The sequence below is a fragment of the Notolepis coatsorum genome (assembly GCF_963971535.1).
Source record: "Notolepis coatsorum genome assembly, chromosome: 11".
NCBI lineage: Eukaryota > Metazoa > Chordata > Actinopteri > Aulopiformes > Paralepididae > Notolepis > Notolepis coatsorum.
This window is the reverse complement of record NC_140175.1, coordinates 105,209,240-105,222,095: the sequence shown is the minus strand read 5'-3', so window position 1 is coordinate 105,222,095 and position 12,856 is coordinate 105,209,240. Positions and strand designations below refer to the sequence as shown.

Sequence of the window (12,856 nt, the reverse complement as noted above, 5' to 3'; positions counted from 1 at the left end):
GGCAATGACAAATAATTGCTGCAAAATAAACATACATCTGTTGTTAAAAAAAAAAAAAAAAAATTTTTATACTTATAACAATTCGATAATTATCGATATCGAGAAATAAAATAAAATTATCATATCGTTATCGCGATATGATTTTTTTCCATATCGCCCAGCCCTACTTGGACTTCAATTCAAGAATAGAGGTCATTAAAATGAACATACTATCAAGGTTACTGTACCTATTCCAGTCACTACCGATACAAATACCACAGAATCAATTCAGGGAGTGGGACAGACTGATATCGAGGTTCATATGGGCGGGGAGAAGACCACGGGTCAGATATAAAACACTACAACTACCAAAGGAAGAGGGAGGGATGGCAGTACCCAGCCTACAAGATTATTACTATGCAGCACAACTGAGAGCAGTGACGTGCTGGTGTAACGACAGATATGAAGCAAGATGGAAAGACATTGAAAAAGAAGGGGAGGGATACAAGGTACAAGCTCTGGTGGGAGATAGGGAACTATTTAAAGAAAAAGAGGGACTATTAGATCCAATCACCAAATGCACCTTGACCATATGGAACAGAGTAGTAAAAACACACAAATTGGAGAAGCAGTCAGGGGTCCTGAGATGGGTAGCACATGACAAGAGATTCAAACCAGGGAGGTTAGACCATGGATTCAGAAGGTGGAAGAGGGGGGGGGCAACAGCGATATGCAAAATGATAGAGAAGGGAGAAATGCAGACACTACAAAAATTAAAGGAGAAATTTGGACTAGAAAACAGGGACCACTTCAGATATCTACAGGTTAGAGACTACTACAACAAAGAAATAAGGGGGGCCAAAGACGAGGAACAGAATGGAATAATAAAGATGATAGTATGGGCATACGAAGGGGGGCAAGGAAGAGTAATATCAGCAATATACCGGGCTATAATGACCAGCAAGGGGGACACGACCGATTATATAAGGGAGAAATGGGAGAGAGAACTAGAGATAGGAATAACAGGGAAGGAATGGGGGAACATATGCGAGGTACATCATTCAACAACAGGATCGAGAATATGGAAAGAATTTGGATGGAAAAACATAATCAGATTCTTTATAACCCCAGAGCTGAAGGGAAAATATGCACCAACACAAAAAGCATGCTGGAGGATGTGTGGGAAGGAGGGGGCAAATCACACGCACATATTCTGGGGATTGGGAGGAGATAGGGGAAGCAATGATCAGAATATTAGGATACGGGCTACCACAAACAGGACTGGTGCTTTACTTAGGAGACCTGACACACGAGGGAATACAAGGGGGGGACAAATATTTAATAAAGATAATGTTGATAGCGGCCAGAAAAGCAATAACGAGACTGTGGTACAAGGAAGACCCATCGACAATAGCAAAATGGGTAGGAATAGTGGAAGAAATACAGGATATGGAAAGGATAACACACATGCTGAGGTTACAGGAAGAGAAATTTGGGGAAAGATGGGGAAAGTGGGAGGATTATAAAAGGAACGAGAACGACATCACAGAGGAAGAACCAAATGCAACACAAGAGAACGAAGGGTAAAGGAGGAAAGATGTTCAAGGAGGGTCTATGAACCCATGTCACACACCTGTACTTTAGTTAGTATTTTCTATTTTGTTTTGGGGATATTACAATTGCTGAATGCTTTTATAACTTATTATTTATGTCTGTTTAACGGTGTGATATTAAATATTCAGGGATGATGTGGTTTGTGTATGGGTGAACCAAAAGGCAAAGTGAAAGTTAATAAACAAGAGAAAAAAAAAGAAAGGACGAAGGAGAAGGGAAGAAAGAAGCTCAAGGAGGGTCTCTGGACCCAGATCACACATACAAGCCTTAGTCAGCATTTATCATCTTTGAGTAGGAATTACCTGTTTATGCCTGTTTAAGGGAGATACACAATCAGCCTTTGTATCAAATACCTAGAAAACAACAGTAGGGGAACCAGACAACTAACCCATGTAAATATTTATGTGCACTGTTTTTTCTTTTTGTTTTTATTGTGATGCTAGTCTCTTTATTTTTTATTATTTATTTTTTGTAAGTGCTGCCTGTCTAAAAACTGTTAATAAAAAATTTAAGTTTAAAAAAAAAAAAAAAAAAAAGTTAGGCGAATGCTGAAACGCTGCCCCTATAAGAGGGTCGGACTGCAGAATATGCCAATGTTTATTGACAATACTCTGTGTGTCTCTCGTGATAGGGCTGTAAGTAGACACAAAAGATACTTTGTCTGTTTTGTCTTCTTTCTTTCTGGGGGTGAACAACGTGGCCCTATCGATATGTTTGGTTTTGTTCAGGGCTTTGAGTGTCAAATCGGCACTGTAGCCTCTTTCGTGGAAACTGCCACGGAGGACCTCTGCTTGTGCAATAAATCTATCGTCAGTATCACATATTCTCTTATAACGAAGTATTTGGCTATAAGGTAGACTGTTCTTCAAGGCTGGGGTGTGATAACTGGAATAATGCAAGAACGAGTTACGGTCTGTCTCCTTTTAAAAAACCATTAGGTTGCCATTAGGGGCTTTCTTGATCAGAACATCGAGGAAGGGTAAATTATGCATATCAAACTTCAATGTAAACTTTATCGTTCTTCTACAGGTGTTCAGGTACTCAAGGAAGGCAAAAAGATCAGATGATGAACCAGACCAAATAAAAAACAGATCGTCAATATAGCGCATATAAGATTTGACACATTTCTCAAACGGGTTATTATTAAAGATATGATCTACTTCATATTTGGACATATAAAGATTGGCTAGGTTCACAGCGGCTGGAGAGCCCATGCTGAGGCCTCTGTTTTGCAAATAGTATTTATCTTGGAATCTAAAATAATTTCTAGTTAGAACTAGGTCGGTTAAACTAACTAGTGCTTCTGTTGGGGGGAGTAATACTTCCCTCGAGTTTTAATAAAAACTCAGAGCGTCAAGTGCGTCAGCATGTGGAATGCTGGGGTAAAGACTGACTAAATCTATGGTAACTAGTAAGTCTGTAGGACTAATGTTGCAGGTCGAAAGCCTGTTCAAAAAAGTAGTAGTATCTTTTAAGTAACCACGCTGAGAAGAGGCCAAATCCTTAATATGCGCATCAATGAATTGAGAGATTTTTTCTGTGGCAGAGCCAATACCGGAAACAATAGGTCTACCAGGAGGGTTAATCAGATCCTTGTGGATTTTAGGTAAAGTGTAAATAATAGGGGTAACCGGGTACTCTACAAAAATCTTAGACAAACAAAACACTTTGCTTTCATGAAATATTGTAAGCCGTCATTTGAGGCTTTATAAAAGCAGCACAATGAACACAAATCTGTCAGTGCCGAGTCCGATTTCATCTTAAATAACAAACAGCATTGCTTGTTGTATTTAACAAAGAGAGGCAGGGTTGATTTTGCAAAAAGAAAAAAATCATATATATATAATATTTGATGCGGCCCAGCCTCACCCAGACTCTACCTCCAGCGGCTCCCAGGTAAATTGAGTTTGAGACCCCTGCACTAAAGGAAGGATCGACTGGACTATCGTGAGTGTTTACAACAGAAATGGCTTGGTTTATTGGAAATATTGGACCGTTTGATGACAATGTGGAGCAATGGAACTGTTACACTCAGCGTTTTGATTACTTCATTATAGCTAATGGAATTGAAGAGGACAAAGTCTTCAGAAGCAGTGTGTGAGCAGTCAGTCTGCAGAAGCAGTGTGTGTGAGCAGTCAGTCTGCAGAAGCAGTGTGTGTGAGCAGCATGTGGTGGAGAACAGTTGTGCTCCACTCCCCCCACACCGTCTGTCCACAGATGCAGCCAGGAGGAAGGAGAGTCTGTTACAATGTTAGCTGAACATTGTGAATTTAGAGATTCACTAAAAGACACACTGAGAGACAGGCTTGTGTGTGGATTAAGAAATGAAGGTGCACAGAAGAAACTACTGAGAGAGTGATTTGACACTGGAGAGAGCTGTCAATATCAGTGTAACAATGGAAATGGCATCGAAGGAAGCCCAGCAGTTACATGCAACGACGAGTAGAGTGCACAAGGTCAGTGACGGGCAAAGCGGCCAGGGTCTGTGTTTTCGTTGTGGAAAAACAGGACATCTTGCACCAACATGTTGGTGTAAATGAATGGATTGGAGTAATTGTGGGGGAAAAGGCCACATAGAGCGTGCATGTAGAAATAAGAAGGGCACAGAACATTACGATAAGTCTGGTTTTAAAAGAAACACTGGAAATTACAAAAAGAAGAGACATGTTCATGCTGTTGAACAAGGAGATAGAACAGCTAGTGACTCCTCAGATGAAGAGGAGAGGATAAATCTCCTCCTCTGGTCATTATTTGGGTAGAACACACATATTTTGAATGCCTTCGGCAGACTTTATTATTTTTTGAACCATTTTAATCTAGATTAACTCCAGGATTGCAGATAGATTAATCTAGATTAAAAAAATTATCTATGCCCACCTCCAATATATATATATTAGTGATGCATCGATATGAAAATTGTGGCAGATACCGATAACCGATATTAATATTGCTGTTCTGGCCAATACCGATATTTATCGATGTCGATATCTCTGTATAGAAAACACTTTTTATGATAATCAAATAAAGAGCTATTTTCCAAAATGCATTTATTTTTTTACTTTTGTAACTTATTTTCAGAAATGACTGATATTTTGAAACTATTTAAGGCTAAAACATGTCGGCCCTATCTTGATATCGGATCGATACCGATGTGTAAAAAAAAAACGGCCATATCGGCCGATATTATATCGGCGGCCGATATATCGTGCATCACTAATATATATATATACGTCAGTATATATGTGTAGGGTATATAGGGGTGTCTGTCTGGGTAGTGTAGAGGTGGTACTTCCTGGTCAAACTTTCCTACAGGGGTGTCTGTCTGGGTAGTGTAGAGGTGGTACTTCCTGGTATAGGGGTGTCTGTCTGGGTAGTGTAGACATAGATATCTATATAGAACACTAGATAGCTTAAGGCGGAGTCACCAGCGTCACTGAACCGCCGCCATCTTGCTCGAGTCAGCCTTGAGTGAGGGTGAGTGAGCTGCACAGACAAAAATACTCATAACTCACTGAAATATTGGCGGATTTACAAACTGTTTGGTTTATTACAAGCATTATTAACGTGGCTGTGATTCAAGCGGTTTGTAAAAAAAAAAAGAAAAGAAAAATGCCTTTAACGCTTTAACTGCCACACACGAGATTTCTCGGATTTCTTTTTTTAAGCGATCTGAAATCATATTGCATCACGCGAGCCTACCCGAGTATACACGAGCACCGCCGGAGATTATATGTGGAAAAAAGCGCCCCCTATCGTCTTTCAGATGACAAGCGATTTTGGAATGGACTCAATGAAAATGGATGGGGGAAAAAATCCGGTACTCCACATTTTCCAGTCCACTGATCCAGCCGGGGTTACCACAGTTCATTCTGGAGACTCTGAGCCCCGCTGATCATGGAGTTCTACTGTATCGCGTTGGATCTATACACTTATCGATTTTTTCGAATGGTGATCAGGAATTGGAATATACCAGTTGGATACCATCTGATGTCAGGTAAGGACTCTATGTTATCAGTGTTAGGATAATCAGACTAATTTTGATGAAGTTATAAGCTGTTTTGTGAAATGGGCTCTTTCGGTTTCACTGTAAAAGTCCTAGAGGAAATCAACGCAGCGATTATCCGTGCGCGGCCCGAATGTGCTTGCGTGCACGTATAATATTGATCATCTAGCGTTTATTTGAAAATGATTCATAAAAAGGCCGACGAATATCAACGTTGTGGAATATTCCAGTAAAAGACGATTTTCATAGAATGGTCCAGAATGGGCTGGGTTTTTTATCTCAAAACGGCTGCTTTTCTAAATGCTCTGAAACGGAAATTACGCGATAAAAAACCAATCTGCCTCGACAGCACTGACTGGAAAATAGTCTTTGATAATGCGATGGGCAGATTAGACACATAGCCATAATTTAAAACATAGATTAGGCGATATTAACGTTAACATTGGCGCCGATGGTGGCATTCAGGGGGTAAAAAGGAAAACCCGGCGTGGCACTCAAAGTAAAAAAGTAGACATGAATGTTATCAGTAGCTGAGCTGCCTCGAGCAAGATGGCCGCCCTACGACGACGTCGCTCTACATTGGCCGGCAGCGCGGGTAAGCTATCTAGTGTTCTATATAGATATCTATAAAACATGTCGGCCCTATCTTGATATTGGATCGATACCGATGTATAAAAAAAACTGCCATATCGGCCGATATATCGTGCATCACTAATATATATATACACGTCAGTATATATGTGTAGGGTATATAGGGGTGTCTGTCTGGGTAGTGTAGAGGTGGTACTTCCTGGTCAAACCTTCCTACAGTGGTGTCTGTCTGGGTAGTGTAGAGGTGGTACTTCCTGGTATAGGGGTGTCTGTCTGGGTAGTGTAGAGGTGGTACTTCCTGGTATAGGGGTGTCTGTCTGGGTAGCGTAGAGGTGGTACTTCCTGGTATAGGGGTGTCTGTCTGGGTAGTGTAGAGGTGGTACTTCCTGGTATAGGGGTGTCTGTCTGGGTAGCGTAGAGGTGGTACTTCCTGGTATAGGGGTGTCTGTCTGGGTAGTGTAGAGGTGGTACTTCCTGGTATAGGGGTGTCTGTCTGGGTAGTGTAGAGGTGGTACTTCCTGGTATAGGGGTGTCTGTCTGGGTAGCGTAGAGGTGGTACTTCCTGGTATAGGGGTGTCTGTCTGGGTAGCGTAATTACACAAACAAGCCGCATTTCTCGGAGACGCTCTCTGATTGGCACTGACTGACGCTCTCTGATTGGCCACTGATGTGCTTGGCCAATCCGTGACGAGCTGTGTCTTTGCCCATTTCCTCGTCAAACAGCCTGCAAACTACCTGGCGTTCTATCGTCACGCTCTAAGACAAACTCTAACCTTAACCAACTTCGAAAGAGTGCCTAAGCTTAACCGTCGAAAGAACTTGCCGTCACGCTCTGAGACAAACTCTAACCTTAACCTACTTCGAAGAGTGCCTAAGCTTAACCAGTGTAGAAACAGGCGTCGGCCAATCAGAGAGCGTCTCAGAGAAATGCGGCTTGTTTGTGTAATCACGCGTCTGGGTAGTGTAGAGGTGGTACTTCCTGGTATAGGGGTGTCTGTCTGGGTAGCCTGTAGCTGTTCAGCAACCGTTCCTACTTCCGGGGTAGGCCTGATTGGCCCCGACAGGCACGTGACCCGCCGCGGCCATGCCCCGCGGCAGCCCCAGGAGCAAGCGCACTACTGCTGGAGTTCGCTTCGCCTTTCACATCGCTGCCGTTGGCGAAAGCAGACAAATGAATGACTAATTCGGTCAGAAATAACGTAACTAATAACGTTAGTAAGCACTGCTTATATGCTTATTATGTCTGCGGGGTACAGTAAACGTTTCTCCCGGTACATTCTGAAGAGCACACCGCTGTATGTTGGAGAACCAGCGGTACATTCTGAAGAGCACACCGCTGTATGTTGGAGAACCAGCGGTCTTCCTCACTCGAGTGAGACTAAAGCCGTGCACAGCTCAGCCCTGTGAGACGCTTATGTCTGCGGGGTACAGTAAACGTTTCTCCCGGTACATTCTGAAGAGCACACCGCTGTATGTTGGAGAACCAGCGGGCTGTATGTTGGAGAACCAGCGGTCTTCCTCACTCGAGTGAGACTAAAGCCGTGCACTGCACAGTCTCTAACAGTGTAACAGTAAGAAGCATTTTGGATAAAAGTATTCTGTACTTCTGTATGACAACAATGTATGCCTTTCAAATGTTAAATGATTAAATGATACACAGCGAAATCTACGCTCTCGCCTCTCATCCTGCTCTCATCCTGCTTTCGCCAACGGCAGCGATGTGAAAGGCGAAGCGAACTCCAGCAGTAGTGCGCTTGCTCCTGGGGCTGCCGCGGGGCGTGGCCGTGGCGGGTCACGTGCCTGTCGGGGCCAATCAGGCCTACCCCGGAAGTAGGAACGGTTGCGGAACAGCTACAGGCGTCTGGGTAGTGTAGAGGTGGTACTTCCTGGTATAGGGGTGTCTGTCTGGGTAGTGTAGAGGTGGTACTTCCTGGTATAGGGGTGTCTGTCTGGGTAGTGTAGAGGTGGTACTTCCTGGTATAGGGGTGTCTGTCTGGGTAGTGTAGAGGTGGTACTTCCTGGTATAGGGGTGTCTGTCTGGGTAGTGTAGAGGTGGTACTTCCTGGTATAGGGGTGTCTGTCTGGGTAGTGTAGAGGTGGTACTTCCTGGTATAGGGGTGTCTGTCTGGGTAGTGTAGAGGTGGTACTTCCTGGTATAGGGATGTCTGTCTGGGTAGTGTAGAGGTGGTACTTCCTGGTATAGGGGTGTCTGTCTGGGTAGTGTAGAGGTGGTACTTCCTTGTCAAACTTTCCTTCTAGACACACACACACGCACATATCACCTCTCCTCTCCTGTGTGTGTGTGTGTGTGATATATAAAAAATAGTGCTGTCAATAGATTAAAAAAAATTACTAATTAATCTCACAATTTTCTGTAATTAATCTAGATTAAAAATAGCATTTTTCTATTTAAGACCGAAGCTTGTAACAGATATTTACTTGAGTAAAATCATGGAATTAATGTAAAATCAACACAAAGAAAGTATATTTGGATTCAAAGACTATTTTAATAGCTTTCTTTGAATACAGTTTCTCTCCTGTGAAATACAAATGTTCAACGAAAACCATCAACATTGACTCAGCTAGACCTCTTTCTTATATCCGCGGCGCTAAGATTGAAGATTTTTCACTCCATAGATTAATCTAGATACATTTATTTTAATGCTTTAAATAATTTAAATGAATCAAGTTAAAGCTTTAATTTTGACAGCCCTAATAAAAACCTGAACATCCTCTCTTGTGGTCTACAGCTACAGAGGAGCAGCCTGAGGAAAAACGGCCAGCTAAAGAGCGCCCTGTCAGGTGACCCCATGGCCAACAACATCCAGCAGGCTGTCCAGCCCACCACAGAGGAGACGGAGACGAGCAGCAGCGACACCTCGGACGACGAGGCCTAGAGCACCTCTCTGCTTGCTTCTCTTAGCGCACAGGAGGGCCGCCGGGACGTTTCTGAATTTTACTCTCGTTTTCTTTTTTTTTCTCCTTTTTTACAGCAGGCTGTTTTCACATTGTGTGGAGGAAACTCTTTACATTGGTCTCTAGGCTTCTGTTAAAATTGGCGTGTTGGCGTTGAAACCAATGAAACTCATTGAAACCAATGTGCTCCGCTAGCTAAGAGGTCACTGCTAGCTAAAGAGGTCACCGCTAACTCGGGGCGTCTTTGACTAGAGATATTCTTAATCGACTCGTAATCTTTGGGTCTTTTTCTTTTGACTAATTCAGTCGTTGATTTAGGCGACGTGTTTCACAACGTGATCTTCCTGCAATTGAATGCAGTTGTTGCTGACGGACCTCTTCTTAAATCTGGTGCTAAAAAGAGCTAAACATATTGGTGAATATTATGATGAGAAAACGACAAGACGGCCTGCTGCCGACACGCTGTTCTATTACACGCTGTTCTATTACACGCTGTTCTATTACACGCTGTTCTATTACACGCTGTTCTATTACACGCTGTTCTATTACACGCTGTTCTATTACACGCTGTTCTATTACTGAAGAGTTGTTTCCACACTGTGTGGCCAGAACCTGGTGAAGAGAACTAGGATGAAATTCAACATGTCGGAAGGCGTCCACTCTCTATCTTCAACACTATCATACCTAACATGCAAGTTCCCACTTGAGGGAAAGGACACTGTCTTCCCACTAATGAAGGGCCGATGACCCCCCCCAGGCCCGCCCCTCGCACCTTCATCTCACAAAACACCTGTGATCCCCGAGAAGTGGGCCGATGTCCTCGATGGATTTGAGAAAAAGAGAGAAAAAAACAACAAACACTGTTTTATTGATTTGTAAAGACCAGGGGTTGTTTCGTTGTCGGACTACAATGTTTGTTCTATTACTGAAAATTATTGATTATGTTACCGTGTGTTTAATATGTGAGGAACAGGTCTGTTCTGGAGGCTTGTTGAATAAAGTGACTGCAATTCACAGTTTGTTGTCGTCTGGTGCTGGTTTTTCCTCATATCTTAGTAGGGAATAACAGAGACCTCTGAGATACAGGGAATAACAGAGACCTCTGAGATACAGGGAATAACAGAGACCTGAGATACAGGGAATAACAGAGACCTGAGATACAGGGAATAACAGAGACCTGAGATACAGGGAATAACAGAGACCTGAGATACAGAGACCTGAGATACAGGGAATAACTAGAGACCTGAGATACAGGGAATAACAGAGACCTGAGATACAGGGAATAACAGAGACCTGAGATACAGGGAATAACAGAGACCTGAGATACAGAGACCTGAGATACAGGGAATAACTAGAGACCTGAGATACAGGGAATAACAGAGACCTCTGAGATACAGGGAATAACAGAGACCTCTGAGATACAGGGAATAACAGAGACCTGAGATACAGGGAATAAGAGACCTGAGATACAGGGAATAACAGAGACCTGAGATACAGGGAATAACAGAGACCTGAGATACAGGGAATAACAGAGACCTGAGATACAGGGAATAACAGAGACCTGAGATACAGGGAATAACAGAGACCTGAGATACAGGGAATAAGAGACCTGAGATACAGGGAATAACAGAGACCTGAGATACAGGGAATAACAGAGACCTGAGATACAGGGAATAACAGAGACCTGAGATACAGGGAATAACAGAGACCTGAGATACAGGGAATAACAGAGACCTGAGATACAGGGAATAACAGAGACCTGAGATACAGGGAATAACAGAGACCTGAGATACTGAATAACTAGAGACCTGAGATACTGAATAACTAGAGACCTGAGATACAGGGAATAACAGACCTGAGATACAGGGAATAACAGACCTGTGATACAGGGAATAACAGAGACCTGATATACTGAATAACTAGAGACCTGAGATACAGGGAATAACAGAGACCTGAGATACAGGGAATAACAGAGACCTGAGATACAGGGAATAACAGACCTGAGATACTGAATAACAGAGACCTGAGATACTGAATAACAGACCTGAGATACTGAATAACAGAGACCTGAGATACTGAATAACAGACCTGAGATACAGGGAATAACAGAGACCTGAGATACAGGGAATAACAGAGACCTGAGATACAGGGAATAACAGACCTGAGATACAGGGAATAACAGAGACCTGAGATACAGGGAATAACAGACCTGAGATACAGGGAATAACTAGAGACCTGAGATACAGGGAATAACAGAGACCTGAGATACAGGGAATAACAGAGACCTGAGATACTGAATAACAGACCTGAGATACAGGGAATAACTAGAGACCTGAGATACAGGGAATAACAGAGACCTGAGATACAGGGAATAACAGACCTGAGATACTGAATAACTAGAGACCTGAGATACAGGGAATAACAGAGACCTGAGATACTGAATAACAGACCTGAGATACTGAATAACTAGAGACCTGAGATACAGGGAATAACAGAGACCTGAGATACTGAATAACTAGAGACCTGAGATACAGGGAATAACAGACCTGAGATACAGGGAATAACAGAGACCTGAGATACTGAATAACTAGAGACCTGAGATACAGGGAATAACAGAGACCTGAGATACAGGGAATAACAGAGACCTGAGATACAGAATAACAGAGACCTGAGATACAGGGAATAACTAGAGACCTGAGATACAGGGAATAACTAGAGACCTGAGATACAGGGAATAACTAGAGACCTGAGATACAGGGAATAACAGAGACCTGAGATACAGGGAATAACAGAGACCTGAGATACTGAATAACTAGAGACCTGAGATACAGGGAATAACAGACCTGAGATACAGGGAATAACAGACCTGAGATACAGGGAATAACAGAGACCTGAGATACAGGGAATAACAGAGACCTGAGATACAGGGAATAACTAGAGACCTGAGATACAGGGAATAACAGAGACCTGAGATACTGAATAACTAGAGACCTGAGATACTGAATAACTAGAGACCTGAGATACAGGGAATAACTAGAGACCTGAGATACAGGGGTGGGAATAACGTCGGCTTGACGGAAGTTGAGGCGCTTAGCAGTTTGGATGTAGGCAAGGTTTTTGTGGTCTGTCCATACAATAAAGGGTTCGACTGCTCCCTCCAGCCAATGCCTCCATTCTTCCAGAGCCAGCTTCACAGCGAGCAACTCCCGATTTCCCACGTCATAATTCTGCTCTGCTGGAGACAAACGGCGAGAGAGAAAAGCACACGGATGAAGTCAGAGCGCTGTGATAACACTGCCCCTACCCCAGTGTCCGAGGCATCAACCTCTACCACGAACTGGCGTGATCGGTGGGGGTGAATGAGGACGGGAGCCGAGGAGAAACGTCTCTTGAGCTCAGAGAACACTGCGTCTGCTTCAGGGGACCAGGAGAAAGGAGTTGCCAGTGAGGTGAGTCTAGTGAGTGGGGCTGCTACTCGACTGTAGTTCCTTCTGAACCTGCGATAAAAATGTGTGAATCCTAGGAAGCATTGGAGTTCCTTAACAGTTCTGGGTTTGGGCCATGCTGCAACTGCCTGCACCTTCTCTGGTTCTGTACACACAGGGTTAGAAAAAAAAAGAAAAATCCCAGGGCTTTTTTTGCCCCCCTTAATTGATTTTCGGGGGCTTTTTTATTTATTTCGGGGGCACTGCATTTTTTTGATAAATTAACAAAGATTATAAAACATTGTCGACACTTTTTTTTACAGTCTTC

At 43.1% G+C, this 12,856-nt stretch overlaps 1 protein-coding gene across 2 annotated transcripts in view; it reads left to right on the top strand.

The window, feature by feature from the left end:
• LOC311236964 (vasculin-like) overlaps positions 1 to 10,122 on the top strand; it is a 69,994-nt gene extending 59,872 nt beyond the window's left edge. For both annotated transcript variants that reach the window (XM_084324770.1, XM_084324771.1), the window contains exon 11: positions 8,938 to 10,122. In XM_084324770.1, the coding sequence (XP_084180896.1) occupies positions 8,938 to 9,084 (147 nt within the window). In that variant the 3' untranslated portion in view covers positions 9,085 to 10,122. The remainder of the gene's footprint in view (positions 1 to 8,937) is intronic.
• The last annotated feature ends 2,734 nt before the right edge of the window (positions 10,123 to 12,856 follow it).